Source organism: Hippoglossus hippoglossus, chromosome 13 (assembly GCF_009819705.1).
Source record: "Hippoglossus hippoglossus isolate fHipHip1 chromosome 13, fHipHip1.pri, whole genome shotgun sequence".
Taxonomy (NCBI): domain Eukaryota; kingdom Metazoa; phylum Chordata; class Actinopteri; order Pleuronectiformes; family Pleuronectidae; genus Hippoglossus; species Hippoglossus hippoglossus.
In genome coordinates, this window is record NC_047163.1 from 15781901 (window position 1) to 15809267 (window position 27367).

At 39.5% G+C, this 27367-nt stretch overlaps 1 protein-coding gene and 1 long non-coding RNA gene across 2 annotated transcripts; one reads left to right on the forward strand and one right to left on the reverse strand.

Moving 5' to 3' along the window:
* The first annotated feature begins 32 nt into the window (after window positions 1–32).
* rasa2 (RAS p21 protein activator 2) lies at window positions 33–26280 on the forward strand. Its single transcript, XM_034605240.1, has 24 exons — window positions 33–306; window positions 3486–3609; window positions 8314–8417; window positions 8498–8592; window positions 9839–9915; window positions 12014–12097; window positions 13681–13753; window positions 13859–13935; window positions 14440–14541; window positions 16444–16597; window positions 16896–17044; window positions 17499–17613; window positions 18042–18116; window positions 18435–18558; window positions 18975–19081; window positions 19181–19264; window positions 19492–19569; window positions 19652–19725; window positions 20131–20237; window positions 21035–21117; window positions 21470–21678; window positions 22003–22106; window positions 22683–22863; window positions 23403–26280. The coding sequence occupies exons 1-24, from the start codon at window positions 249–251 to the stop codon at window positions 23431–23433; spliced, it is 2469 nt and encodes an 822-aa protein (XP_034461131.1). The 5' UTR covers window positions 33–248; the 3' UTR covers window positions 23434–26280.
* LOC117773377 lies at window positions 10014–22676 on the reverse strand. The gene is made up of 3 exons (XR_004615912.1): window positions 22345–22676; window positions 12884–12888; window positions 10014–10025 (listed from the first exon to the last, which is right to left on the reverse strand). It is a non-coding gene; the product is annotated as an uncharacterized LOC117773377 (long non-coding RNA).
* Window positions 26281–27367: the final 1087 nt, after the last annotated feature.

Below are 27367 nucleotides of genomic sequence, written 5' to 3' on the forward strand. Positions count from 1 at the left end.
AAGACCAATGAAATCCCCCGAAAAGCTCCTACCACCGTCTCCACGGTGAAGCGGCGGCCGAGGCGAGGCGCTCGACTTCAGAGGAAGCTTCCACAAACGTCCGGCCCGTTTTCAACACATCGGCGTGTGCGGGAGCTGACGTGACGCGGCAGTGGGGCTGTCTCTCCTCCGCGCTGCCTGCATTCATAAACGGATATGATAACCCAGCGCTGAGAGCACCGGAGCAGCGACAACAGGCGGCTCTGACCATGGCGGAAGAGGACGACGCGAGGATTCGGATCTTACAGAGCCTGAGGGGGAAGATATGTAAGTAGACCCGCGTTTCCCACCCATCTCCCGGCGGCGTGGAGGTGTTGGTGGCGGTGGGAGAGGTCGGCGGTAGAACCAGGGCTGGAGCGGCGGTGGTGGTGGCGGCGGCGGCGGCGGCGGCGGCAGGGGGGAAGCCGGAGGGGCGCGGCGGCAGTGCGGGCGGGCGGCAGTGTGGAGGCAGCGGCAGCCAGTTCATCTGGTCGGTCCGCTGGTTAACGTCAGGTTAGCCTAGCATGCTAACAGCAGCGGAGGGCTTGTTGTGAATGGTTTCATTCATCGGGCCACGACACACGTCCGCCAGTTCCGTAGTTTGAGCAGCTCGGGTGTTTTACGAACATTAAAATGACATTATTACTTCTTTTTTTTTTAAATATGAGAGTTTAGTGTTGCCCAGAGCTGCCCGGTTAAGCTAAGTTACCTCTGGTGGCAAAGCAGGCAGGCTAGCTACCACCAGTTCCATCGTCACTAACCCACTCACTGCAGGCATCTGGCAGACAGGTAACTCACCTCCCGGAACATTATGGCCCAACAAAGAAGTACAGCCACGAACCGTAGATACTGAACGTTACAATGTGTACGTGTTAAATAGCCCTTTAACTTCCCAGTGTCAGTCCCTGTCTGACAGTACTTCACTGACTGCAGTTGCTCCACAGTTGGCTTCATCAAGTGTCTGAGTCTGAACTGGATCGGGACAATATAATGAAGACACATGTAAATGATCCTCTGTCATCATTTACATTCGACATTATTAGATGTGAAACCACACATAAGTATGAGGTAGCTGTCCTTCCTGCCGCACCAGACAATACAATCCCCAACGTGGTTATAATAATATTACTATAGTCATGCATCTAATTACAGTACAAATGGGAAACGTTGGATTCCGAGGGAGGGTTGGACGATATGGCCAAACATAATATCAAAGATAAAAAATGCCTTCGTATGAGTCAATGCTAACATTATCATAATAATAATATTTTATTGTTTTGGGCTCCTGACTGAACGTTGTGGTTTTAAGCTCTGCTTTATGAACAGAGAATAACAACCACTTCAAAACATTTGACAATTCTGAGGTAGATCAGTGGTTCAACACTGACCTGGATGGACCAGTTCGGTACCTGCATGTCTGCGAGGCCTGTTTGAATGTGTTATTGTGGTTTTTGTCAAACTAATTCCAAGTCCAAGATGTGTGTCTCATGTTTCAGCCATTACTTAGATATTGATACACAAGCCACACTGATTCCTATAATACACGTGGACTTGTACATAACAAGGTGTTTTATGTGTGGCAGCAGATTTATTTATTCTCACTTTTAACACACATCCATCAGTGTATATTCTCCACCGCACCACCCGCTCTGACCTAATTGATCATGGTTAGTATTCATTTTCCCCAAGTGGCATTGCTTCACCCTAATGGCGAAACTAAACTGAAGTGCGGTTGATCTTCAGAAGAGTTCAATTTAAAACAAGCGTGCATTAACGCTGAGTTATTTAGAAAATTGTTATTATTAATAATATTGTTTTAAATGTGCTTAGGAGACATTTAAGTTTCTAAAGCAGGGTTAGACCATGTCATGGTTGGATATAAATGTGATTTAACTTGTTACTATGAGGTGAAAATAGGTTAACAAGTATGTAAGGCGTGTCAATAGGCACACAACAGGAGGACAGATATCGGTTTCACTACTATGAATTAATAGGAAAACGGTTAGCAGAACAAAATAGAGGAACTGTCATGGCATGTAACTCACTTTGCAGTCTTATGAAACTCCATTCTTCCTCGTTCACACTTTGTCCTTTTTCCTTTAGCCTACGTCAGTGGAGGTGACACTCTATGCAAGATGTGTTGCTGCTTTAAATGGACAGAGCACTTTGATAAATGCACTTGTTTTCTTCAACATTGGAATAAAATGAAATACTAGACCAGTTGATAGAATGACCAAGCAGTCAGCAGCTAAGGCAACATACTCTGAACTTAGAGTCGTGGTTTTCACAGGGTGACAAGCTTCTGTTTTAGTGTTAATGGTATTGCAGAGGAAAGATGGCAGTATGGTTGCCTTGTCAATGTAAACTATATGTGTTTACGTCTGTGGTCTTGTGTGCCCTACTCCCACCAGGTCATCCTGATCCAAGCTTAGTGACAACTTGCCTGTTTTTACTGACCCTTCCTAAGATTAGCCTGTAAAAAAGCTGATCTCACTGCTGGCTTTTCTTAATTCGGTCCCTCACAAGGCTTAGAGTAACTATCCAAAGCACAAGGATCAATTTAGACTACTGTCTTTGCCCCTCTAATCCACCAGTCTAAATCTGACTCATTGTGAAGTTATTGATAGAGCTCCTTTTGAGTGACTCCCTTTTTCAGTTTCAAGTTATGTGGCTTCGATTCGGTGCATTTTTTGTGTATGTGTTGCACAAAACCTGGTGCAATGTAATCTGGGTCTGCTGCGATGTAATGGAAGTGTGTGTGCAAGTGCAGTGTGTCACAAAGGTGTTTGTCATTTGTGAATCAGCGCTGTACTGTCGCCATTGGTTATGATGAGGAAGTCAATGTTTCATGTTTTTAACCACATATGAGCCTCGTCTACTTCAGCTACATCCGCTCTGCAGCTTGCCCGTGCAACTGGCAAGAGCCGGAGCTCCCATGTGAACACTAGGATGTTGAAAACAAAAGCATATTTTAAAAGTGAACTGTGTATGATTACAATCATTTGTGCTTGTATTGACTAAGATTAGCTTGCACTGAGGTAGATTCATGGAAGTTAAGATTAAAAGTAGGAGTTCACTAATCCAAATATATAAGTTTTTTTAGTTTAGGACTGCCATGGTATAGTAAACTGAATTGGCATACATGCACATGTTCTCAGACCGTCCTTAAAGTACTCTGTATTTCTGCTCAAATGTCATTTAGTTAACTTCTCTATTTGGCATACACATTTTTAAAATGTCAAATTAATATTCATACCTATTCTGGAAGACTGTATATAAATGGAGAAATGCTATTGAGTGGGTTGGGATAGGCTAAACCCTGATTTGCCAGATATGCTGCAACACAGGCACATGTGGTTTTGCAATTTATTGATAATAATTTGGTTCTCCATTAATCCAGGGGACACTGTTGTAGTTATCTTGATGCTGGTCAAGTAAGTGATGATGTTCTTCTCTTGGTGCTGCAGGTGAAGCTAAGAACCTGGGCCCAGTCTCGGGTCCAAATCGACAAAGGGATCTCTGCACCGTTTGCACCATAAGTCTGGACCAGGAGGAGGTGTTTCGCACCAAGGTGTTTGACAAAAGCGTCAGGTAAGCTGGAGAACAAACCCTCCAACGTTCGTGGAGTCAATTACAATGTGGATTATTGTTCCGAACCCCATTTTCTTATTGTCTTATTTCTAGTTTAGGTTGAAGTTTTAGAACTGTGACACTATAGGTTTATAATGAACTCCCAAACATGATTATTTCAGTACATTATAATAATAATACCAAGGTACACTATGCATACTTTGGTCAGATGAGTTGTTACTGGACTACGTGAAGAATGCACAAAAGACCATGGTTGGTTAGAAAAATTCAAGATATATTTTTTATTTTAATATAGCAAATCCAGCCTTGTTACTTTTTGCTCTGACATTGAGAACAGACTAGTTTATGGGGTTCACATGTTGACAAAATATAGATAAATAATGCAGTTTTAACTAGAGTGGCACTCAGTATCCATATCCTTCCACCAGTTTGTGTGGTAATCCGTCCAGTAGTTTTTGTGTTATTTTGCTTGCAAACAAACAAACCAATAAGCAAACGGACAAGGATGAAAACCTGAAAATCTCTGCAGAGGTAAAAGCAGGGAAAGCACATAAATAGCTAACTAGAAATACAAAATGCACATTAAGTTTAGTGACTTTGGATATTAGCCATTCGCTGTTGTCATTCATTCTTTGTACAATTGTCAAAATAAAGCCAGAAAAATTCTGAAAGATTTCTGATGTTGACTCTGTTATACTAAACTCTGGACCATTTTGCTCATTGTTGGACTATCATGGGGAAAAAATTATCATCTTTAACACTATCAATGTTTGTGTGTGGCACTGATACCATTTGAAATTCGATATTTTGGTACAGATGTGGATCAAATTCGATATTTTACCAGCGATTCAGTAAAAGGTGTGCGAGATGGGCATTAAGGAAACCTTTTTAGAGGTCTATCTTCATTGTCGCGTGTCTCACTGTTAACATGGGCCTGTCTTCTCTAGGTATTTCACAACAGCTCTTTTTTTTCTCTCTCCTGATTTCGGTGCTGTTCAAAAATATTTTACAGTCTCTCTGAGGAAGTGTGTCCTCCCACGCTCTCTCCTTTCTTTCTCTGTGTCAGACTCAACCACCTTAGCCTCTGTTTAGCACGTCCTAATAATGATTCAGATTTTGGGCCAGTGTTTCTTGGATGGTGCTTGACTTACCCGTGTTGTATGAGCTCCCGTTTCTAATGGTTTAAAGGCTGTGTGGACACAGGTGTTTACAAAAAGCGGTGGTCAAGCTTGAGCTCGAGCTCTCAATATTATTCAGAAGCTGGGATGACAGCAGAAGGGAAGGTACGTCAGTAGGTGTATGTTTGAGATTGTGCAAAAATGGTGAGGTGTTTAATTCCATGTGATGTTGAGTAGTATGTGTGGGCGTTTACGAGGATGTGTTGGCCAAACCCTGTGCGGAAGTGTCAGGGAAGATATTTCACCATCCAAGATGCATAAATAGTAGAGGCGCATCAGTGCAGGCAGGGTTTAAAAAGCCAAAGCACAATGTTGCAGTTGTTGTGAATATTTGCCAATCTGCCTAACTACCAGGCTAGTTTGATTCAGTGTTTGAACATGGATGAAATGTAACTGTAAAGTATAATTCATTAAGGCACATGAACCATAAACTCCAATCATGTTTGACAGGCAACCACATGTCTGAGTGGCACTTGTTTAGGTTATATTTTTCTGAAAACAAGCATATTTATACACCAAGCAATTGTCTGGCAAGTTGTTTATACCAGTATGCTTGTTTCTTTCCCCCCCAAATGAACATAACAGACTCCAAACTTACCTTGCCCTTAGAGGACTTGAAGGTACATTTTAAAAGGGGGGTTGAGGTTTTACTTGAACATATAAAGTGAACATATAAATCCAGTACAACTGTGTTGAGGACTGTTTGGTCTGTTTGGGACAGGTTGTCCATCTGCAGGCAGCACCTGCATTGAGGTAGTGCTTAACCTAAAATCAGCTGTGTCAGGTCAAGCTGTCTTGCTCGTAGTCTTGGTCGTGACGTGGTTGTGTTGGCAGGACTGAGTGGCGCAGATGCTCGGGCCCTCTGTGTTCCTGCCAGCTCTGACAGGGGCAGTCAGTCCACTGCTGAACACAAGGCCAGGTTATGTGGTGTCTTAGCACACATGCTGTTTAATGATAGGAGTTTGTATGTTCTCCCCATGTCTCTGTGTGATCCAAGAGCACAGGTTTACGTCCCAGTCCAAAGACCTGCAGTTTAGGTGAAGCGGAAAGTGTTCATTTGCTCATCCGTGTGAATGTGAGCGTGTTGTCTGTTTATGTGTGTTAGCTACACAGTGAACTAGCAACCTGTCTGGGTGACACTGGGAGGATATGATTATTATTAAAAGTAATTCCACTAAAGTCATAAAAGGTATTGGATTTAGTTTTGTTCCCTTTAAAAAAGACCATAGGACTAAAAAGTCTTTCAATTCATTTACATACGTTTTTTATTTGTTTTTTCTGGAGACAAAGGTATAAATAAATCGTTTTTGTAGAATTGTTATTATTATTACTATTATTATTATTGTTATTATTACACTACTCCTAGAATCCCATAGACAAATAGGCACGTGTCAGTCTCTGCAATTACATTATTAAAAATGTTTCAATTCCTTAATCCACTTTCTTACACACACTATGAACTACTATTATATACAGCAGGGAAATAATGAATAAAATATAATAGAAATGTCAATAAATCTGTATTTGTTAAGTATGACATAGTATAAGGGCTATGTTTAAGAAAATGAAATCATGATATTTCCGTCAATAGAAATTTCAGATTTCAATGAGAAGAAACTCAGTTATAATATTACGGGGAGAAAAACATGAACCCTACATGGTGTGGCACAGTCTTAGCAGGTATAGTGGACATGGATGGATGGTTATGTATTTATTATTGGTCACTTGCTTCTATTTGTCTTGCTTGGTTCACAATGTCAGGATAGTATCAAATTTGACCATGTCAGTAAAACCAGCACCTTAGTCCTCCCTCTTTTATTTTACTGTCCATATATTGTTGTCACTTTATATATGTTTTTGCTGTCTTGGCTCTTTGCTTGTATTTTACCTTTTAGTTTGAGGTAGACTACTGCTGATTAAGGAGAACAAGAAATTGTTTATAGAGAGAATGGATGGCAAAAGTGACAGATTTAAACCGAGGACATGGTGAGAACATTCCCCTCGCCCGTGATGAGTCATGAGGGCACCCTGTGTTGTCCACCTTATGCTCAGGCACTTCAATCCCATGTACATTAACCAATACTGTCTTTATGATTATTTTGCTCTGGTACAATAATGTAATTATGGTGCAGCTGTAGCACGACATGCATTCCACATAAATCCAGGGTCATAAACACAACCTTGTATCACGCTCATTACATCATCATTACAAATCAGCAGCAATGCATTGCACGAGGACTTTCATTTAGCGAACACATGATTCACAGTATATTATCAGGTGAATGCTATTTGTCCAAGAAATTCACGTGCACACCCACTGCTTACAGAGATAAAATACTGTAGCCTTGGTAGATACCTGCAGCAGATACTGGGGTAGAGGAACCAGGTCCAAATCCCAGAAGCTGCAGGTAATTTCACAGTGCCCACTGTAGTTGTTATGTGTTGAGAAACCAGAGTGCAGTCTCAGTTTCATACTCTTTTAGGTTTTCAATCTTAAGTTCCCTTTTGATGACATCGCCATCGCGGACTAAAGTCACTGCTGACGACAGTTCAGATCTTGGGATAGTTGCTAGCTTGCCAGGAGCTACTCTTGCCTTTTGGTGTAGTGGTGTGTGTTTTATATATGTATTCCATAATATGGCAAGCCTGCTTTACAGAACGGGTCTGAGACAGTTGACTGACCCAGAGTGAAGGGAGATTTTTACAGAAGGTTGAGTCTGTATGAAATTGAGCTGTGATCAAGGGGCTTTCAGACTTGGAGGTGAGGGCCATTGTAAGGGGTGATGACCTAAAGATGAAAAGGGGGAGGAAGAAAAGGGCACTTTATTCACACAGGTACATGACAAGATGGGGGTACAGTCTTTAACACCAATCTGAATGTAACGCAAATGTGCTATCAGACAATATGTACCCACATGTGTGTTTTCCTCCTTGGAAAGAAGAGCAAGCGTGTGTTCAAATTGTACATTGAGTATTTTTACTACACACAGGGATTAAATGTTGATAATAAAAGTCCCAATCCCGATTCTTGAAAAATGTTAATTTGACTTGGAACCAGATGAAACTAGCCTGGCACTTAGTAGAAAGAATACCTCAGGAATTAACAAAACATTTTTAATAACATCCTGGCTCTGTGCCCTGATCCACATCTGTACCAAAATGTTTATGGGTTCTTCCTTGACACATGCTCAACCCCTCCACAAAATCTCATAGAATTAGGTTAAATAGGTTAAATAGAGTAGCTTTTGCCTAATCCTGCTAACAAACACACAACAACTTCCTTGGCTTAGATAATACAATTGCATTGACCATCAAGTGAAGTGAATAAAATTCGCGCACAAAATACATGTGATGATTTTATTTTTCAGAGTAAAATTAATATGAAGTCTGATCGCACGTTTGTTAAGAATTGCCATGATTAGGTGATTAATCAAATAGTTGATTTAATGAATATTAAATTGTACCACACACATTCTCACACGCTCCCCTTGTTTTCTAATTTTTAACTTCTGCTTTCATTTTGCAGCCCTTTCTATGGCGAGGACTTCTACTTTGAGATCCCACGTCCATTCCAGTGTTTATCCTTCTATGTTTATGCCAAGAGCGTTTTTCAAAGGGACCTAGCTGTTGGTAAGTCACATTAAGTAAGGCATTTACACAAGTATATAATGTTTGAATGGATGGGTTGTAACTTAATGTTGACTTTTCAGGCAAGGTATCAATCCGGAAGGATGACCTGTGTAAATACAGTGGGAAGGAGCACTGGTTCAGCCTTCAGCCAGTAGATCCTAACTCAGAAGTCCAGGTAATGTCTAGGAAGAACTTCACTGTTTTAAATCATGAGTTACAAAATGTGGCTTATATCACCAAAACATTTTGGTTGCTTGTGATTTTTAAGTTGTCACTAATCTTCATGATACTGTAACAGCTGTAAACTTTTTTTTCCTTTCAGCCTTTTATTGATAATTCCTTCAGGGCTGCTGTTCTTATTCTTATCACATGTCGAGCATGTTGGGCTGTTCCGCTTGATCAGATTTTTGTGGTCTGGTTGCATTGGGGTGAAACTGAAGCACACAGCCACTTGTACGCCGCTGTAGCTAACATATTGACTCTAGCTGCCATTATCCCACGCCAGACTATTCTGGGTATGTGCTGCTACGCTGATTCACACTTAAGTAGACACTGTGAGCTGGAAAGTTACATTAGAGAGTGATGGAGGTGTTGCTGCAGTTCCTTTCTGCCATGGTTTTAGCAGTTTCTCTACCCGGTGAGCAGCGTTAACTCATATTTTAGTGAAATTGCTCAGTTAATAATGAAATCTGCAGAAATAGGACAAATAATACACATTTATTTTGTCCATATTTGTTGCCCAAAAGGGAGCAGAGGGAGTTGTGATGCGAGTGTTATTTTGCTGATGATATTGGCTCATTCAGATCCTTGCAAAGTAGTCAGTATTGTATTGGCTTAAAGGTCTATCTTGCATCAGAAAGAACTGCTGGCCATCTCAGCAAAGTGCTGAATTGCAGTGAGTGCAAGTGTGTGGGCGTTTTGTTTAGCCTCGCTCTGTTGCTCACTCTCTCGCTCTGTATCTCTCTATCTCTCTAACGCCGACACTTCCGAAGGCAAGACCAGCAGCCTTCCCCACATCCGACGCTGTAAAAATCCTTCTGAGTGATGTCAAAACTGCTGACAGCTGTTGTCACACTCGCTACCGCCATGAACTCAAAGCAGCATCAAACGTGAGGTGGAGCTGGGCCACAGGTCTAGAGAGTAACAATACTTTCATTGTATTCAAATGAAATGCAAGGAACGTATTTTTGCATGTTGTTAGTAAAATAAAACGTGATTAGTGATTAGGTTGGCTGAGCGATTTGGTATCCAGATATTTTCTTACAACCACATACTACAACCCACATTTTCATCTGGTTTTTGCACCCACGTGTTGATTTGGGATTCAGATTGAAACTTTTGCCTTGTGCCCCGACATAAGACAGAGATCTCATGACACCTCACCCACCAGTGAGTCACTCTCCTCTCCCCATGTTCAACAGGGTAAAGTCCACCTTGAGATGAGATTGAATGAAGTGATCACAGAGAATGGCTCAGGAGGTCAGCACTTACTAGTCAGGTGAGTACTAATACCTCTTTTACGCCAAAATTAGCTAGTATATGCAGGCTTTAGTAAACCCACTAAAAAAGGCAATCGGCACCTTTCCCATTCCCGTTTCCTTTTCTTTTCTTTTCTTTGGGTGTAATGTTCAACGTCACAAATGCACCGAAAACTGAGGCACTCTTTCACCTTGCTGTCTTAAAACATGTACGCATTAACCAGGGTGTCATGTTTCCATCACTGCGGATTGGAGCCAGAGCCAATAAAACACTGATTTCTGTCACAGTGATGACAAATGAAATTGTCCCCGCAAAAGTACTGCTAATGCACCCATAATGAGGGGAGGAGAATTTTGTATGTCAACACTAAGCTGGCATTCTATTAGTTGGAGAATTTTGACGGACTTGTTGCTCCAAAAAAAAAAACTAAGCGCAGAAGAAAAATCAAAAAAGGAGAGAATAAATCAAAGAGAAGACGTTTCATGTGTGCACACAAGCAGAGAGAGCATGAGCAGAAGAGCCAACACTGGAACAAAGGAAATCTGTCTAAGCAACAAAATATCTTGAGCACACTTTTTAAGCGCAAGCAGAGCAGATCTAAACACAGGCAGGGGCTATTTGAGTAAGGACACATAATTTCGAGTGAAACCAATACAAAATCTGAATGTGAAATCAATAAGTCCTGCTCTCAAACTGAAAGACCACGCTCTTCAATAAAGAAATGGCAAAAATAACATTTATAAGCGAGGGAAAACATAGTAGTCATCATTGATTGATTCTATAATTTGGCAATGTCGTAGTGGCGAGTGTTATAGATTATATGTGTGACACAATATTACTCTATCGATCACCTTTACGTCCCAGCTGTAAATTGTACATCAAAAAGTTTCTACATAACACAAACTGTTATGACAAGGGCAGATCGAAAGAAAGCACTCAGGTGGAGCACATGTGCGCACATGTACATGTGTACGTGTGTGAATGTCAGACCTCGTGCTGTTTACATGTGCTGTTTCGCACCCCTCATTCATACTTGAATAGCAGGTTAATGAGGAGGAAGTTATGGCATCTGAGCAGGAAGCCTGCGACTCTCACACTGCAACCACTGTGGTTTTCTGCTGCCGTCATTCACTTTGTTATGCAGGTTGTTTGCTAAAACTGTAACTGCTCCCTGTAAGCGCTTGCCATATGTACACACTTACACTCCTCTGCAGTGTGATTAGTCACCAGAGATGGTACGAGCAGAGCCCGATGGGGTTGAGTTAAAGACGATGAGATGCACTGGAGAGTCCATTGGGAATATCGTCATGGCACCCTGGAAGGTTATATACAAACATCCTGACATTCGCACTGTGTGGCATCTCCCTCTGGCCTCACTTAGTGTTGGGCTGAATTCATTCTTATTCTCTGGTGACTGCTGCTCTGCAGCCACATCCTGTTTAGAGTGCCGACAGTGTCTGTTTGTTGTCACCTGCAACACCTGCGAAAAAAGCAGTGGCCCCTGTGTGACAGGAGCCGAACATGAACACTATAACACCATGGCATCAATGCATAGTGCTCTTTTATATTAGTGGTGATTTGATAATTGATTGCAGGTTAAACATGTCTGAGAACTGTCGAAAAATGAAACAGAAAATAGTTTGAATTGCAACAAAATTCCTTGCAGTCTTTCTTATTTTGATATAGTGGTAAGCTTTAAACTTTTTCACTCAAAATACGTAGTGTATTTTAGTGTATATTCGTAAGTGTTCTATTTTATGTAAACCTCTCTATTAATCAGTGTCGCGAAGATGCAGACTATCAAGGGTTAATATTTCTGTTGGACCCACAAGAAATTGTTTACCGTTTAAAGCTAAGCTAATCTCTCCCAAGGTCTGGGTCACTGTAAAGTCAAATCATACTTGCTTGAAATATTGAAGGTTTTTTGAAGATGATCAGCTCCAAAACAGCACTTAGCTGAGTGGATTGATCTACCCTGCTGCTAATATGAAACCATGTACAAGTCTTTTTTTATTTTGTTCTTAAACTCATTATAATAACACTGTACAAAGGGTATTTAACACATTGTCCATGATGTATTTAGTAATTGTATTGTTTGTCTTTGCAACCTCCTGCAGGATAATAGAGTGTCAGGAGCTGCCTTTAATCAGCGGGCAGAACTGTGACCCCTATGCCACCGTGTCACTCGTTGGACCTGCCAGGTAAGTCTGCAAATGTACACCAAAGGAAGCTAAGGTTTCATAACAACACAGACTCATGGGGATGATATTCTATACATGTTCTCAATACATGGTTTTACATTAATTAAACTACAAACTGTTAATGTTGGCTCCTACTAATTTCCACCAAGTTTCGTGAAAATCTGTTTGGTAGTTTTTTTTGTAATCCTGCTGAAAAACAAACAAACAAACAGACGAATGAAAACACAACCTCCTTGGTAGAGGTACTGAGACTCATCATTTTTACGAAGAAAATATTAAGTAGGTATCAAAATACTTCAAACAATGTTACTCAGCATGATATATCGAACCCCTCCACAAACATGTAAGCCAGGTTTAAATTCAACTTTTTAAAATGAAGGTATTTGAAAAAGATTGAAAATTATTAATGTCCAAAAGATTTGGGCTCTGGCTGTAAGCATCTTCTCACCTTTTGTCACTAAGCTGGAGATTGACGATCAAGACTTCTGAGGACCTTAAGTCACGTCCTGGCACATACCAGGTTCATGAGTGCAGCAATGTTACTGTGGTCTAGAGCAGTGGTCACCAACTTTTTCGAGCCTAAGATCACTTTTTTAATTATGAATGTGAGCCGAGATCTACCACCCTGATATCTTCCAAAAAACCCACTTGGGAAGATCATATTTATTATTTTTGCAATTTCTGTTAAAGGCTGAATGTACGAGCAAAAATATACACAAAGAAAGGCAGTTGTGCAACTTTATCTATTCAATGAATAATATCACATTAATATCAATTCATATTTACAACATCTGTTCAATGCACAATATTTAGCTTCTCAGTTCACTAATATGTTTTGCAGAAGAGCTGCTACTGCAGCATATGGTTTTTACATATAGGCTTTGCCTTGAATATGGCCATAAATATGACTATTTCCTTGAATAAAAGTAGTCCTGTGTACTCAAATAAATACCAGTACTATACAGTATGAAGCTGTACGTCTTCCACTCCTGCAAATATTTCACAATAAAAACCCTTTTTTTTAAACAGAAGAATGGATTTGGTCAACAGAAACGTAGGAGTGCTTTTATTTTAAATCCAGCAGATAAACATTAAAACTCAGGTGAAAGATCATTTTCTCTGTTTATTCTGCTGTGAACTATCTATCTGTCTATGTCACAAATGTATTTCCAACACTTTCTGAACCCATTTCAAAGTAAAAGAGCTCCAGCGTTTCACTTTCTGTATCCATAATTCTGACGCCTCTCTCTCTCTCTCTCTCTCTCTCTCTCTCTCTCTCTCTCTCTCTCTCTCTCTCATTGGACACATACTGTATGTAAAGTTAGTATGGGGAAAAACAAAACAACGTACGTGAATATTTGCCTATAAAGGGGCCATTGACCCCAAACTGTAACTGCAAAAGGAAACTGAGGCTGAGGCAGTTTGATCTAATCTTGAGAAGGCAGATGATAACATTGTTTAGATCACTAGATCTAATGGCTCTAATCTTAAGGCATAGAAATAAAAGCAGACTTTAAAAAATGATAAAACAATCAGGAAAATAGAAGCTTTATTTAAAGTTTTTCTGTAATGTTTCTCCTCAGGTCTGACCAAAAGAAAACAAAGGTGAAGAAGAAAACCAGCAACCCTCATTTTGAAGAGACCTTCTTCTTCGAGGTAATTTGCTGTGGAATAAATCATAGATTTGAAATGATCTCATGGTTACATTACTGCTAAAGTACTTGAGAACCTGTCAGTAAGCCTTGACATGTTCGCCCTCAGGTCACAAGATCCAGCAGCTATTCCAAAAAGTCTCACTTCCAAGTGGAGGAGGAGGACATTGAGAAACTTGAGCTCAAGTGAGTATTTTCTTCTTTTTCTTTGTTCCGTGTGTTTCTCTTTCTCTTTCTCTATATCTCTCGTTCTCCCTCTTTATAGTCTTGACAGAAGAAAAAATATTTCTCTAACAACAACAACAAGACAAAAAAGTCAATTTGGATCTGGTGTGTTCTGACTACTGATAGAGAGCCTTGGTTTCTGGTTAAGGATATGTGGGGCTTCCATCACAGTGGACTCATAGCTCACTGGGTAAGACTAGACAGAGTCAAAGGTAAACACTCATGCATGGTTTTGAGGTTTGCATTTGAGGTGGTGTCATTGCACGGGCATTGTATTGACGTTTATGCACCAACCAGGTAAGCACCACTCAGTAGTGACATTTATTTTGTCCATAGTGGAATTCCGTTTGGGCTGAAACACACACACACACACACAACGCTACAAATGTTATTCTTGGTTTAGTAAAATTGCTTTTATTCACTGATGAAATGCATAATTTCCTTTCTCATCCTCTACATTTCCAGAGTTGATTTGTGGAACAATGAGAGTCTGGCTCAGGACGTGTTTCTTGGTGAGACGCGGGTCCCTGTCAAGATCCTGCGGACGGACCACATCCACAAAGCCTGGTAAGGACTGGAGAGAAGAAAATGTCTTTTAAATTCCTAATGTTGAGCATTAATGATGAATGTAAAATATAAAATGCATTGTTGAGGTACAAACACATAAAACGGCCAGATATGAAGAGCATCCACATTTCTGCATTCTTGTGTTTCTTTCTCCAGTTGCACAATTTACTGCAAATCTCACACCTCGTCTTTCCCAGAGTCGTAACTCAGATGAATAGAAACACGGACAATACACACACACACACGCTACAATCTGCTGAAGTCAGCCTTTACAGTCGTGGAGGCGATGGTGGAATTTCCAAAGATAAATACATGTATTTATCCAAATATTAATATCCATTTATAAATTTTTTATATAATGAAAAAAGATCCAGAGCTCAGGTCATATTCATCTGATACAAGGAGGTCTTCTGACTTTTTTCAATCCAGATATTAACAGTGACAAAGGTTTTATTTAGATTAATTTAAGTTTTTGAAGTAAGGGTTCAAATGCAGTCGTGTTTTTATTAGTTGATTATTTTAGGCACATAGTCAAATTTGTATTTTATGTAAATTTCTAGGAACAGTTAAAGGTATGTATATGAATAGAGGAATACAAGGGACATTTGTTATCCGAAAGTAAAGCTGGCGTGACACAAGTAAACAGATGCCGATAGTAGCATTGCGCTCCTAAAGTCTCCTGTGTATTATATTTAAATATTTAAATATCATATTCAAAAAATGTATTCAGCAGAAGTTTAGCATGTTTTGTTTACATCACCATCACATGTACTTTGGCTGCATGTGGTCAAAACCGTTCTCAGGCCTGTTGTTCTGTTTGGCTCTGAAAAGGCCCATTTTAGATTTCCACAGAAGATAATATGAAACTGTAAGATCTGTGCTACAAACATACACCATTTCTGGCTTAGGTTCATGACTACCAGAGACTCTTTTTTTGTTTCTCGTTTCTGTGTATTTGTTTTAATTCAGAGAAAGGGACATTTGTCTCCATCTTGGTACAATAACTTGACCGGGGAAAAATGAAGAAGGGACAGTGATGAAAAATAGTCCTTTATGTTCAACTCTGATAAAACATCAAATGTTTGCCTCCTAAAAAATGTATAAGACTGGTGTCTTGAAACAGAACCAGTTAGAAACTGACATCATGGTTCGTCACATTCCTCTTCAATAGATCCGGTCAGGTGGGTCTTCATGCATTAGAGTCTTCCTCTTTGGGAGTTACGTCCTTTGTATGCATCATGACAACTTGTACTGGTAACTTGTTGATGCCATTAGAAGGTGAATTGACAGTCTTCCTACATTTCCCCCTTTTTTGTTTTCATTGCGTGGGTGTTCCCTTGCTTTGCGTCAGTGTATGTGATCTGGGGTCATGCCAGATAGCAATCTGTTGGTACATGAGGGCTGTGAGTTGTGTGTGGGTGGTGCGTTTTTTGCATGGTGGCTGTATCTCGTATTGAAGCTGGAAATCGCCCATGTTGCACACGTGAAGACTGCTCTGCAACGTCCCTGTTCTTGTGGTAACCATGGTAACAGATCAAGCAGTTTAGGGACGATCCCATTTTGCAATATGCAGCTTTTGAAACAGTTCTACTCTCCATTTAATCATTTTGTGTTTTGCTCCACCTGTTGGCTTCTAGAGGGATGTGCATATTTTATTATACATTAATGCATTTGAACACATAAATGACTATTTATGAATGCACCATTTGGTTTTTCTGCACAACCTGTCGAATATTTTGTAGAGCCCGACTGATATAGATTTATATTTATATAGATATATAAATGGCAATGATTCTTAAGATGTCATTATCAAACCCTTATGATAACGAAATGTCATAAGGGTTAAACTATATGTCTCATATGAACCATGCTGATGTACAGTATTTGTCTCCCTGTGGACAGGTATCTCCTCCAGCCTAAAGGGAACGGCAGCAAGTCCAAGTCGGATGATCTAGGTTCCTTACGTCTGAAGCTGACCTACATAGAAGACACTGTGCTGCCATCTGCCTGCTACACACCACTCTGCAACCTTCTGCTCAAATCCCCAGATGTGAAGGTGAGGAAACGGCTCAAGTTACAGTAAATCCTGAGATGGTGGGAAAGCTAATAAAATAATACACAAATATACATTTCTAGTTTCAGGCAACATCAGATAATTCAAGGTGGTGTAGTTTTCCTTATAGCTCATTCACCTCACCGCTTCGGTTTCTGAAGTGTATTGAAATATAATCATGGAATAGAGGATGATTATTGCAAAGTTATGTTCTTTCTCCATAACTTCCTTCTCTCTGCAAGTGGTGTATTTCCCCTTTTCACCTTCTCAATGTCCTCTCGTTTTTCTTTGCCTCCCTCAGCCCATCTCCGCGTCGGCAGCACACATCCTGGGGGACATCTACAGAGAGCGGTACGAGGCTGTTCTGCCCGTGGTCCGACTGCTGCTCCACCACAATCGCTTTGTGCCTTTTGTTTCTGCTGTGGTGGCGCTAGAGCTGGACAACACTCAGTGAGTAGTCACACATTTATAACACACAGTACAGGTACACACTGGTTTGTAGGTATATATGTGTACAAATAAATGTCATTAACGAACTGTTACTTCTTCAATTGTTAAAGTGTGACAACCTGGTTTTGATTTTCCTTAGTTTTTACACTCTTTCTTTGTGGCTGTGATGATATAACCAAATTGACATTGCAAACAGGAAGTAGCTCTGGAAAATAAGAGACGATAAAAGGTGGATTTTCATGTTACCCCATTAAACTTGTAAAGTATAGGAGGTTGGATTAGATGTCAAATTTGCAGAAGCACTTTAATAATTACAAAATAAGACCTTGGTGATAAAAACACAGATCATTTTTTTCCTTTTTAAAAAACTGAAATGGTTCCTTTGTCATGAAATGTGGTCAAAGTGGTTCTTAAGTCTGGTTGATGATGGTGGAACATTTCTGTGTCCGTACAGGGAGGCTAACACTATATTCCGTGGCAACTCACTGGCAACACGCTGCATTGATGACATGATGAAGATTGTGGGAAAAAATTACCTGGCGGTTACCCTGAAGCCTGTCATAGATGAGGTATGAGTAATAAGGGCACACACACATGCACACAAACACACACGTGCACACTCAGATGCCAGAATGGGCATGAATCACTGAGGTCAATATGGAAAACTCCACTGAAACAGCTGCACTTCCACTGCAGGCAAGCAGATGTGCAGATGTAATTAGTTTTTACAAGTTCCATCAACCATTTTTTGAAAACAGTTTTTCAATAATTCCCCTCAAATGACTCAGGTCAATGGGAATAAAACCATTTTTTTTTGTATCTGTCTTCCTTTTTATGCTGGTCCTACTGAATCTGTGACTTGTCTTTAGTTCTAGTTTCAATAAAAGGGGAATAAATCTGAAATTCCACACAAACACAAGATGCTTTGTTTATTTCTAAATAATTCATTTGATCTAAACCTGATTGTTGTTTGTTTTGTCCCTTCAATCTCATCTAGATTTGTGAATCCAACAAAACCTGTGAGATAGACCCTGTCAAACTAAAGGAAGGTGACAACGTAGAGGTCAACAAGGTAAATGTGTTTGTCTCTTATACTCCTCTCCACAGACAAGCAGAATATTTGAAATTCTTCAGATTTTGATCACGCTCATAAATCTGTTCAACATCAATCTATGCAACGTTTGTGATGCAGCGCTGCAACAAAACACTATGTCTTGTGAAACTATATTCCTGGCTGACAGACCACTGGTTGTGAAATATACCACCCAGATCATTCTTTATTGGTGTTGCCTTAAATTAATAAAGCTTTCCCTCTCAGTATTGTGCATGGTATGGTATGTTTGGTATGGTATGTAGAGTAGTACTGATGTTGTTGTTGTTAACTCTGCAGGAGAACCTACAGGGTTACGTCCAGAAGGTCTTTTCCTCCATCACCCAGTCCAGTTCGACCTGTCCCCCGCTCATGTGTGATGTCTTTAGGTCACTGAGACACTTGGCCTCTAAGCGTTTCCAAGGTGAAAAAATAACCCAATAATTAGGTCGTCAGTTTCTTTTTTTCCACTAAATCTGTGGGTCGTCTCCATTAGTCCATAATTTTTTTTCCAGTTTATTGACTAATTTGTAAATATATACTTTATTTTATATTTTAATTAAATGTCGTGCTGTAGTTTTTAGTGTGGATCTATGTTAGTTACATCGTTATATACAACAGATAAGATCACTGGGGTTTTAATGTGTTAATATGTTTTACCACTAGGCGGAGCCAAATCTAGTTTAAGTTGAGTTTCATCTTGTAGAATTGGAAACATCTAATAGTAAAATGATGGAGAATAAATTAAGCCTCGGTGTTTTTTCTCATGTTTATTTCTGAGTTGAACATGGAAGCTGTTACTGTCTCAAACACGTTCTTTCTTTCTTTCTCTCTCGACAGCCGACCCTCACGTTCAGTACTCAGCTGTTAGCAGCTTTGTTTTCTTGCGGTTCTTTGCTGTGGCTGTTCTTTCTCCACACTCCTTCCAGCTACGCTCACATCATCCTGTAAGTGCATGGACGCTCGACAGCTAACCATTTAACAAACACAGTACAAATTCTGGCACATTCCGTTACTGATTATTTTAAATTGTCTTCAATTTTTAGGATCCTGAGATTTCCCGCACGCTCACTCTCATCTCAAAAACCATCCAGACTCTGGGCAGCTGGGGTAGTTTGTCTAAGAAAATGGTAAGATGAACAGCAGTAACTGTATTTAACAGTGGGAGGGATAAGGAATCACGATTTTTATAAATGAAGACTTTAGTTTGGTCAGAGTAAAATATATAGCTTTTTGTTTAAAAGAGCACCAAATAATGTTAAATACTATTTATGCAGTTAAATATTATAGTATGCAGTTAATGGTTAAGACTAGGACTTCAATGCTTATTTACGTCTTTATTTTTTTCAATTTTCAGTCTAGTTTCAAAGAAACCTACATGTATGACTTCTTCAAATCATTCCAAGAGGACAAGTGTATCGAAAGAGTTAAAAAGGTATTTTTAAATACAATCAAATTATCAGCTTTTATGTTGTTATTTTAAATTCAGCGACGTCATTGTGGATTCTGTTTTCCAGTTCCTAGATGAGATCTCCTCAAACGTCAGCAAAGAGTCTAGTGGGCTGGAGGACGCAGTGGTTCTCAAGGAGGGGTGAGTGACTGTTAGGAGCCTAAAGAGGATCAGTAGAAAGGAAATGTAAGATAAAGAGACTTAACCATTATTACCTACAAAATTCAAACGGTCTGCTTTGATCATGAATTGGTAACTGAAGTGTTATATTTGTAATAACGTGATGTTTAACCAAGATTTCACGATAGCTTCATGCAGCCAAGATGAGGAATCGGTGCCTTCACCACACATAAAACAACCACGAAACTGTAATAAACAATGAGCTTTAAATCAGATCAAATGCAACTGGAGCTGAGTTGGACATTTTGACAAAACAAGAAGAAAACGCTTAAAATAATTAAAGTTTAACAAATGCACTATATAAACTTAGCTCTTGTAAAAACATGAGAGACTTTCTGAATCTCAATGTTGTGTGTGTCCTAATAGGGAAGTACAGAAACGTGCCCAGGGGAGGAAACGCCTGGGGAAGAAAAACTTCAAAAAGCGATGGCTCAGAGTGACCAACAGGGAGCTCTCCTACCACAAACACAAAGGTGAGGATAGTTTCTATCATTTCCGTTCAAACCAAACCTTTCACATCTCAAACGTTTATCACTAGTGCAGTGCCCATTCTAAACATGTCGGTTTAGAATGGGCACGTTCAAAACAACCGCACATTAACGGAAACGACAACTGATTCTGCAATTGGGTGTAATTGTTATTATGCCTGCTGTGTCTCTCTGTCTCTCTCTGTCTCTAATCTCTGTGTCTTTCTGCCCTTCTCTCTCTCTCTCTCTCTCTCTCTCCCTCGAACCGACCTAGATCATATTGAAATATAAACATTTAGGTTTTATAAATGTCTCTCTCAATTTCTCGGGAGGAAGTCTAGGAAATTTAACTTTACCTAGATCTTGTGACAAAATCTAAGGCCATACCATCATAGTATTATATTTGTATACTCCTTTAGCTTATTTAAAAAACAAAAATTCATATATTTATCCTTTTTATTTCTCTTACCTCTTTCATTCTGCTCTTTTTAATCTCTTTAATTTTGTTTAGAAAGTGTTTTCAATTTCTTGATTTTAATTGATTTATTACATTTTTGTCTCTGTTGTTTTTAATGTCCCTGTACAGCAGCTTTAAACTACCTCTATATATAGATGTGCTTTATATATATAACTTGCCTTGAGCTTTTGCCCTATTTAACGTCAATTCCAAGCTGTGGACCTTCACTTTCTTATATTTAATGATTTATACAAGGAGCACATTGTTTAACACTAACAAACCAAAGGTACAGGTTGTTAATACTGTGTGTTATTCCAGATATAAATGAAAGACTTCTGCTTTTCAGGGAAAGAGGCCCTCTGCATCATCAACGTCAAAAATATCCAGGCGGTCGAGAAACTGGATGAAAGTGCCTTTAACCGCAAAAATGTGAGTCAGTTCCCCTCGGACGCTCAATCACCACTTTGAGGCCACGGCCCCATCTGTAATGGAAGTATTAGCCCCGGTGCAAGTTAAAATAAACAAATGCTGAAATATTGTGAGCATTAGTTGACATGCTGCTAAACGTGCGTAAATAATCCCCAACCGCAGCCGAGAAGTGAGTTGTCACTTTAATGGGAAAACAAATTCCCTCAGGTAGATGCAGGTGAAATGTTAAAGTCATCAATCATCTCAGTGCTGCTCTCATTGTTCCATAGACTAACCTGTTACTATTTTACAACAGGCTGTAAAAGTGCACGTCTTCTTTCTTTCCTTTAAGCTGCTGTGTTTCTTGTGTCAGATGTTTCAGGTGGTCCACTCGGAGAAGCCTCTGTACGTACAGGCAGGAAACTGTGTGGAGGCCAGCGAGTGGCTGGATGTCCTGGGTCAGGTCATCTGCTGCAATGAGGGACGCCTGGCCAACTTCCACGCATCCAATTACAGCGCTGGAGCCTGGCAGTGCTGCAAAAACCAGAACAACAACGCACCAGGCTGCAAGCCCTGCACAATGTGAGTCTGTCCTCGCCACCACCAGAAGCAGCAGAACGAGTAGTTCATCTTCTATATAATATATTGTATGATAATGATAACTTTATTTGTATAGCACTAATCTAAACAAAAAAAACAAATGGATAAAAATAAAAGGTAATTTTAATTTTAAAAATTATAAAGACATTTCTACTACTATATAAAGCATTCAGTATTCACAGAAAATAAACTCAGGCCTGGCTCAGTTGGTATTGACTCACTGGTACTTTTTATTTAAACTAAATGTATTTTTTTCTCTGCTATTCGTTCCTGGAAAGATCTCTTAATGTTTTCCTTCTCTTTCAGCACTGTGTTGGCCAACCTACAGCTTGACATAGACTGTGATCGGGAAACGGAGAGAATTTTCTCCCTTCTCTCTTCAAACGACACCAAACTGCAGGACATGGAGGGTTAGTGCTCATACAACGCTGTTTATCAGCAAGTCTGATATCTGATTTATACACATGTGTGATAATGTATGTGTTTAACTGCACATTGTTAAATTTAGATGACATGATCTGTTTGTCAATGTTTGATCTGTGAGTAGAATCAAAAGAGATAAAAGTACCATGTTCACATCCATGTCGGCTGAATAGAGTGAGACTATTGTCACTTTTACACATATTCTTTTAACTTAGAAATGTTCACGTCACCTGATCTCCGTTGAGCTGAAAAGTTGAGTATCTTACTGGTGTGTGTTTGGATAGCTGCTACATCACAGCACCTCTTCTTCCTGAGGTTCATGAAGTTTTAGCAAAACAGATTAACTTGTGTTTACTTGTCCATCAACTTTATTTCACCTGAAACTTGGGAACAGTTAATAAAAATGGCTTCAGTTCCTACATTGTTCATCTGATGTGGATGTTTACACTAACTTTTCAAAAACTTGCAGTTCAATATTTGCACACACACATACGATTGCTCTGATCAAACATAACCCGACCTGCCAGCTCCACTACATAATATAACATTTGTCCTCTCCACAGATGCATGTGCCAGTATGGCAGTGTACCAGGGGCCTCAGCGGGAGCAGGAGGAGTGCACCAAGTTCACCATTCAGGAACCCAAAGAGACGTTTCAGACGCTCAAACAGCTCCGCAACGTCATGGAGGAACTTCAGAGGCAGCACAACATCAGGAACGACACCACAGCGCAGTACGGCAGCTTGTAAGTCTGCACCGCTGTTACATTTGATCTGCAATACATGTGTATGACTTGGTAGACATATTAATAGATTGCTGTTTTCAGTTTATGTTTGCATGACCAAATGTGGAACTGTTCTTTTATTCTTTAATTTGATTAATGATGTAAAATGTCACTCTGTAGATCGCATATCTATGTCGAGGCCCAGTTCCCTCAAAGTCCCACTCTAGTATCTTTATTACAGCACCTCCAACTCTTCTTTAATCTTCAAAGTTACATGTTAAATTAAATCGAGCTGCACTCATAAATATCAGTCCCCTAAATATGCCAGATTTGTTTTTCTTCATTAAGATCCATGAGTTATTCCCTGGGAAATTGTTAAAATAAAAAATAAAAAAGTCCCACCCTTCCACAAAGTTTTGTTGTAATCTGGCCAGTGCTTTATGCGTAATCCTGCTGACAAACAAAGAAACGGACTGGGGTGAAAGCATAACCTCACTCTGACGTGCCTGTGCACCTCCACACTGAAAATGAACACCTTCCTGCCATCCTGTCTGTTTCAGGGACAACCCGATAGTGGGGAAACCCTCCTAGCCAGGCCGGGCCGGTGTGGCCTGAGAGGGTCGGACCAGCAGGTGTCAGTACTTCACAAGCAGCGCTGCAGTGACACACTGGCGTCTCAGAGGAGTGCCAGGAGTTGTCCCGCCGACAACAGCTGCTGTGTGTCCAGGAGAAGAACAACTGATACACCCTGACCTCCAGACATCCTGACTCCACCACCGCCACGCGGGAAGTGGATGGATTGCAAGCTTTTCCGGCGTCTCTCCTTGTGTTCTCGTGCCACCTCCTCCTCCTCCTCCTCCTCCTCCTCCTTCTTCACCTCCTCACGTAAAGACACTCCCTCTCTTGATTTACGTTCTCTTCTACGTCTCCAGCTGTATGAAAAAGGCATAGTTAGAATAAGTGTGTGAATAGGCTGCTATTTTTTTTTTATTCACCCACTTTTATATCGACAGCTGAGATGATACTTTCCCAATCTTTTAACAGTTGGCTTTTCGGAGTTGATTGATAATCATCATGTTTCTAGAGGAGTGTCCTCCACTTGTGCCCGAGCACATTTAAAAACTTCCTCCATTCTTATTGTCCTTCCTCCTCTTAACAAATGTTTATGTATGTATATATATATATACATACATATATATATATATACATACATATATACATTTTTCGAGTAGATGAAACCGATCTGCCTTACTTTGATGGATGATTCTTTCAGATTAAATGCTGATGGAATAATGCAGAAGCACTTTAAATATTTGGAGTTCTCCAAATGAAAAACCATTAGATACTTGGTATCAGCTTTTCCCCCAATTGATCAGTTACATGATCATTTTTGTTTCATTCCTGTACAATAACATTGATAGCCTTTAGTTTTTAAAATATTTTTCTTGACCAAAGACAATTTCATAGGTTTGACTTGAAAAAATGAAACATGTATTTTGAACACAAATGTTTTAAAAATGAATATATATATATATATATGGTTTATGTGTAAGTTTTTTTTTTTGCTAACATATCCTTTTACTTTAGTGACTTTAGGCAAACGGATTGCATGCGTTCAGTTTTGAATCCTGATAGCACATGACTGTGGTTTTGAGTTGTGTTTCGCTGTGATTGTGAGTCTTATCGGTACGTCGTACCTCAGATCCGTGCTGTGACGTCGAGAGCATTGCAACATGTCTGTAGTGGCTAAGAAATGAAATGCTGGAGGAACAAATGAGCCCTGTTATCCCTAAATTAGCCCCAACGATCACACCATGTCCTTTTCTTATCTCTCGGACCATCAGTTCAGTGCAGCTCCAGCTGTTGCACTTTATGGTTTTAGAAAATTAGTATAAGATGCGACACTCTGTTGCTTAAAACCTGTGTTTTTTTATGTTTTCCTCACCTTTAGTCACAGCACTCCACTGCCATAACTACTGCCCAAACCCAAAGAGTCAAGAAAAGTCCTGTGTTGTAAAACAGAAAAATATATGCATTCAACATAAATGATAATAATGCACATTATTACTCCGTTTAAATGACTCATATCCGAGATAAATTCTTATCCTAACAATCATATTTTGCAAAAGCAGCGCTGCACAGTACAGTAATAGAAACTATTCTTGAAACTGACAGAAAGAGATTGTGGATTTTTGAACTCTTTGGTTTATCTGTTTTATAAAATTGATATTTATATGGTACTTAAACCAAAACTGAAAGTTTTAGGTTGCAACTTTTTACTCTTTCTATCAGTCGATTTTTTTTTATTAATCAACATTATTTATGTGCTTTCAAAAACTGAAGAAAAATCTAAATTTGATTCACTCCTGTTTTGGATTTTGTTTGTCTCCTGTAATGTTTCCCATCATTTGCCCATTTGAACAATGAAGTTTTGAAAAAGAAAGAACCTCACATTCATCTTAACAACAGAAGTTTCATGCTGAGGGTTAACTATGGTTTTTTTATGGCTTGTGGAAATAAGTTGTTTTGCTTTTGGTCCGTCATATATTTCCAACATGCATGTCTTGTATATTTAACAATATATTTTTATAGGAAAACCTTTTTTAAATCTTTTTATTACACTGATTTAATTGTTGCTCTACTGGTACGGTACCTGGCTCTTTATCTGCAGCACTTCTTTCAGGCTCTTTGTTTTTGTCTTGTCACTGACTGGATTTGGTTGCAGCTGCTGCTGAACCTCCACTCGTCCATGTTAACAGTTACTGAAGTGAATCATATTATGTGGGTCTGTTTAATCGGAGCCACAATACAAATGTTAAACGATTGATTTTAAGTCATTTAATTTGATGATTTTTCTGTGCTTGTGAAACGCTTTGAGTCGAAAAGAAAAATTGTCGGATCTGGATTTGAACTCATCAGGGCATAAAGATATTGTTATATACTGTATAAACTTGCATGTCCACTGCAGTTTGTAATAAGAGCCACTGCACTAGCAGATGATCGGCTCGTGTGTTCATTTTCACATGAAGGTGAACACGTTTTGGGTTCTTAATTCCTCTCACTTTGTCACTGAATCACGAGTTATTCCATTTGTTTTCCCATATCATTGCATTGTCTCTCTGTCAAATGACATCATACCTTCTCTTCAACCACTAGTTTGGTCGCAGGTGAAAGAAAAACTCACTCTTATTAATATCTGATATTATTTGGTGGCCTTATTAGCAAATTGAATTATAAGTAATCATTAAAAACTGGTATTTGCAGCATAAATGCAATTGACAGAGCATCTTAATGCAGACAAGTCATTTTACTGATCATCTAATTTAATAACATACAGCCAGACCAATGACTTCTTTGACACAATTACAGTGAAGTTGACAGAGTGTTAACATCGAGTGAACATTAAATAAGTTGGTCCACCTTCAGTTGGGAGAAGATGTGAAAATGTGTTCAGATGTGAGCATATTAACCATCGACTCAATCGTCTGTCAGACTGCAGCCCGTATGAGATGCATGTGGAAACACGCCCAGTGGTCTGGCAGTTGTTGAAGTGAAAGTAGCACAGCTCTTCTTGACTCGTTGGATTGTGGCCACAAGGGTTTGGTTTAAACGTTGTCAAACTGAATAAGCTTTGACTGATCAGATGCAAAACAAATCAAACAACATATCTGATGTTTCTGATCTCCTCCTGTTAATTCAAAAAATTTGAAAAAAACAGTTTTATACAAGAACCAAAACTGATTTGAGGTTCAGGTGTTCGTTCGTTTATTTTCGAATACTGACGTGAAATTGCAAAACAATCTAATAATCAACTTAGAGAGGCAGTGGCAGCAGAGTGCAGGTTTAAAAGTCAGTGTGAAGGTTTCTTAGGATTTTTCTTTCTAATGTCAGAGCTTCTCTTTGTCCAGTGTCCAGTCAGTACTTTCAGGAAGCAGACACTATCTTCACATCTCCAAATAATTTCTTCTGAATGTTTCCGTGCAGCTTCAGCACATTGTCTATTCTTTTTATACACATGAAATGTTTATTTTTCATACATGGTCTTGTCTGTGTCCGTTTGAAAAAAGTTAAAATAAACACTTTGCCCATAATTTGTCAAGTTTTTGTGCTCTTAGTAATAAAAATAACACTGATGAACACTGTAGGAGCATTGTGGTGAGACCTGGATTGTGTGTTTTATGTGAGAGGTTTTATGAAAATGTGTGAAGCTGATCACCTCATCGCACCAGTTGATTTGAATCCAAAAATGTATTTATCCTCTATATCACGCTCACCAAGGAAATTATCTTTGTTTTTTTAGCAGGTTTTCAAAAACATTCCTGGACCAGTTACCATGAAACGTGGTAGAATTATAATTCATGGATCTCGATAAAATCCGATATGTTTAGGGGACTGATGTGAGTGTTTGGTGCAGATCCCAAAAATCTGAATCTTGTGAATTTAAATGTGGTTTCATAAGAGGAGGTTTGCACTCTGAATGCCATTCTAGTCTTTACTGTTCTTCCCTGGCAGTCGCACAAGAAAC

What these genes read in the sequence shown, in the direction of transcription:
- rasa2 (XM_034605240.1), top strand. Translation starts at nt 249, where the DNA reads ATGGCGGAAGAGGACGACGCGAGGATTCGGATCTTACAGAGCCTGAGG. An exon ending in GAGCCTGAGGGGGAAGATAT is followed by an intron (nt 307 to 3,485) that starts GTAAGTAGACCC and finishes TTGGTGCTGCAG; the next exon opens with GTGAAGCTAAGAACCTGGGC. An exon ending in AGCTACGCTCACATCATCCT is followed by an intron (nt 19,082 to 19,180) that starts GTAAGTGCATGG and finishes TTCAATTTTTAG; the next exon opens with GATCCTGAGATTTCCCGCAC.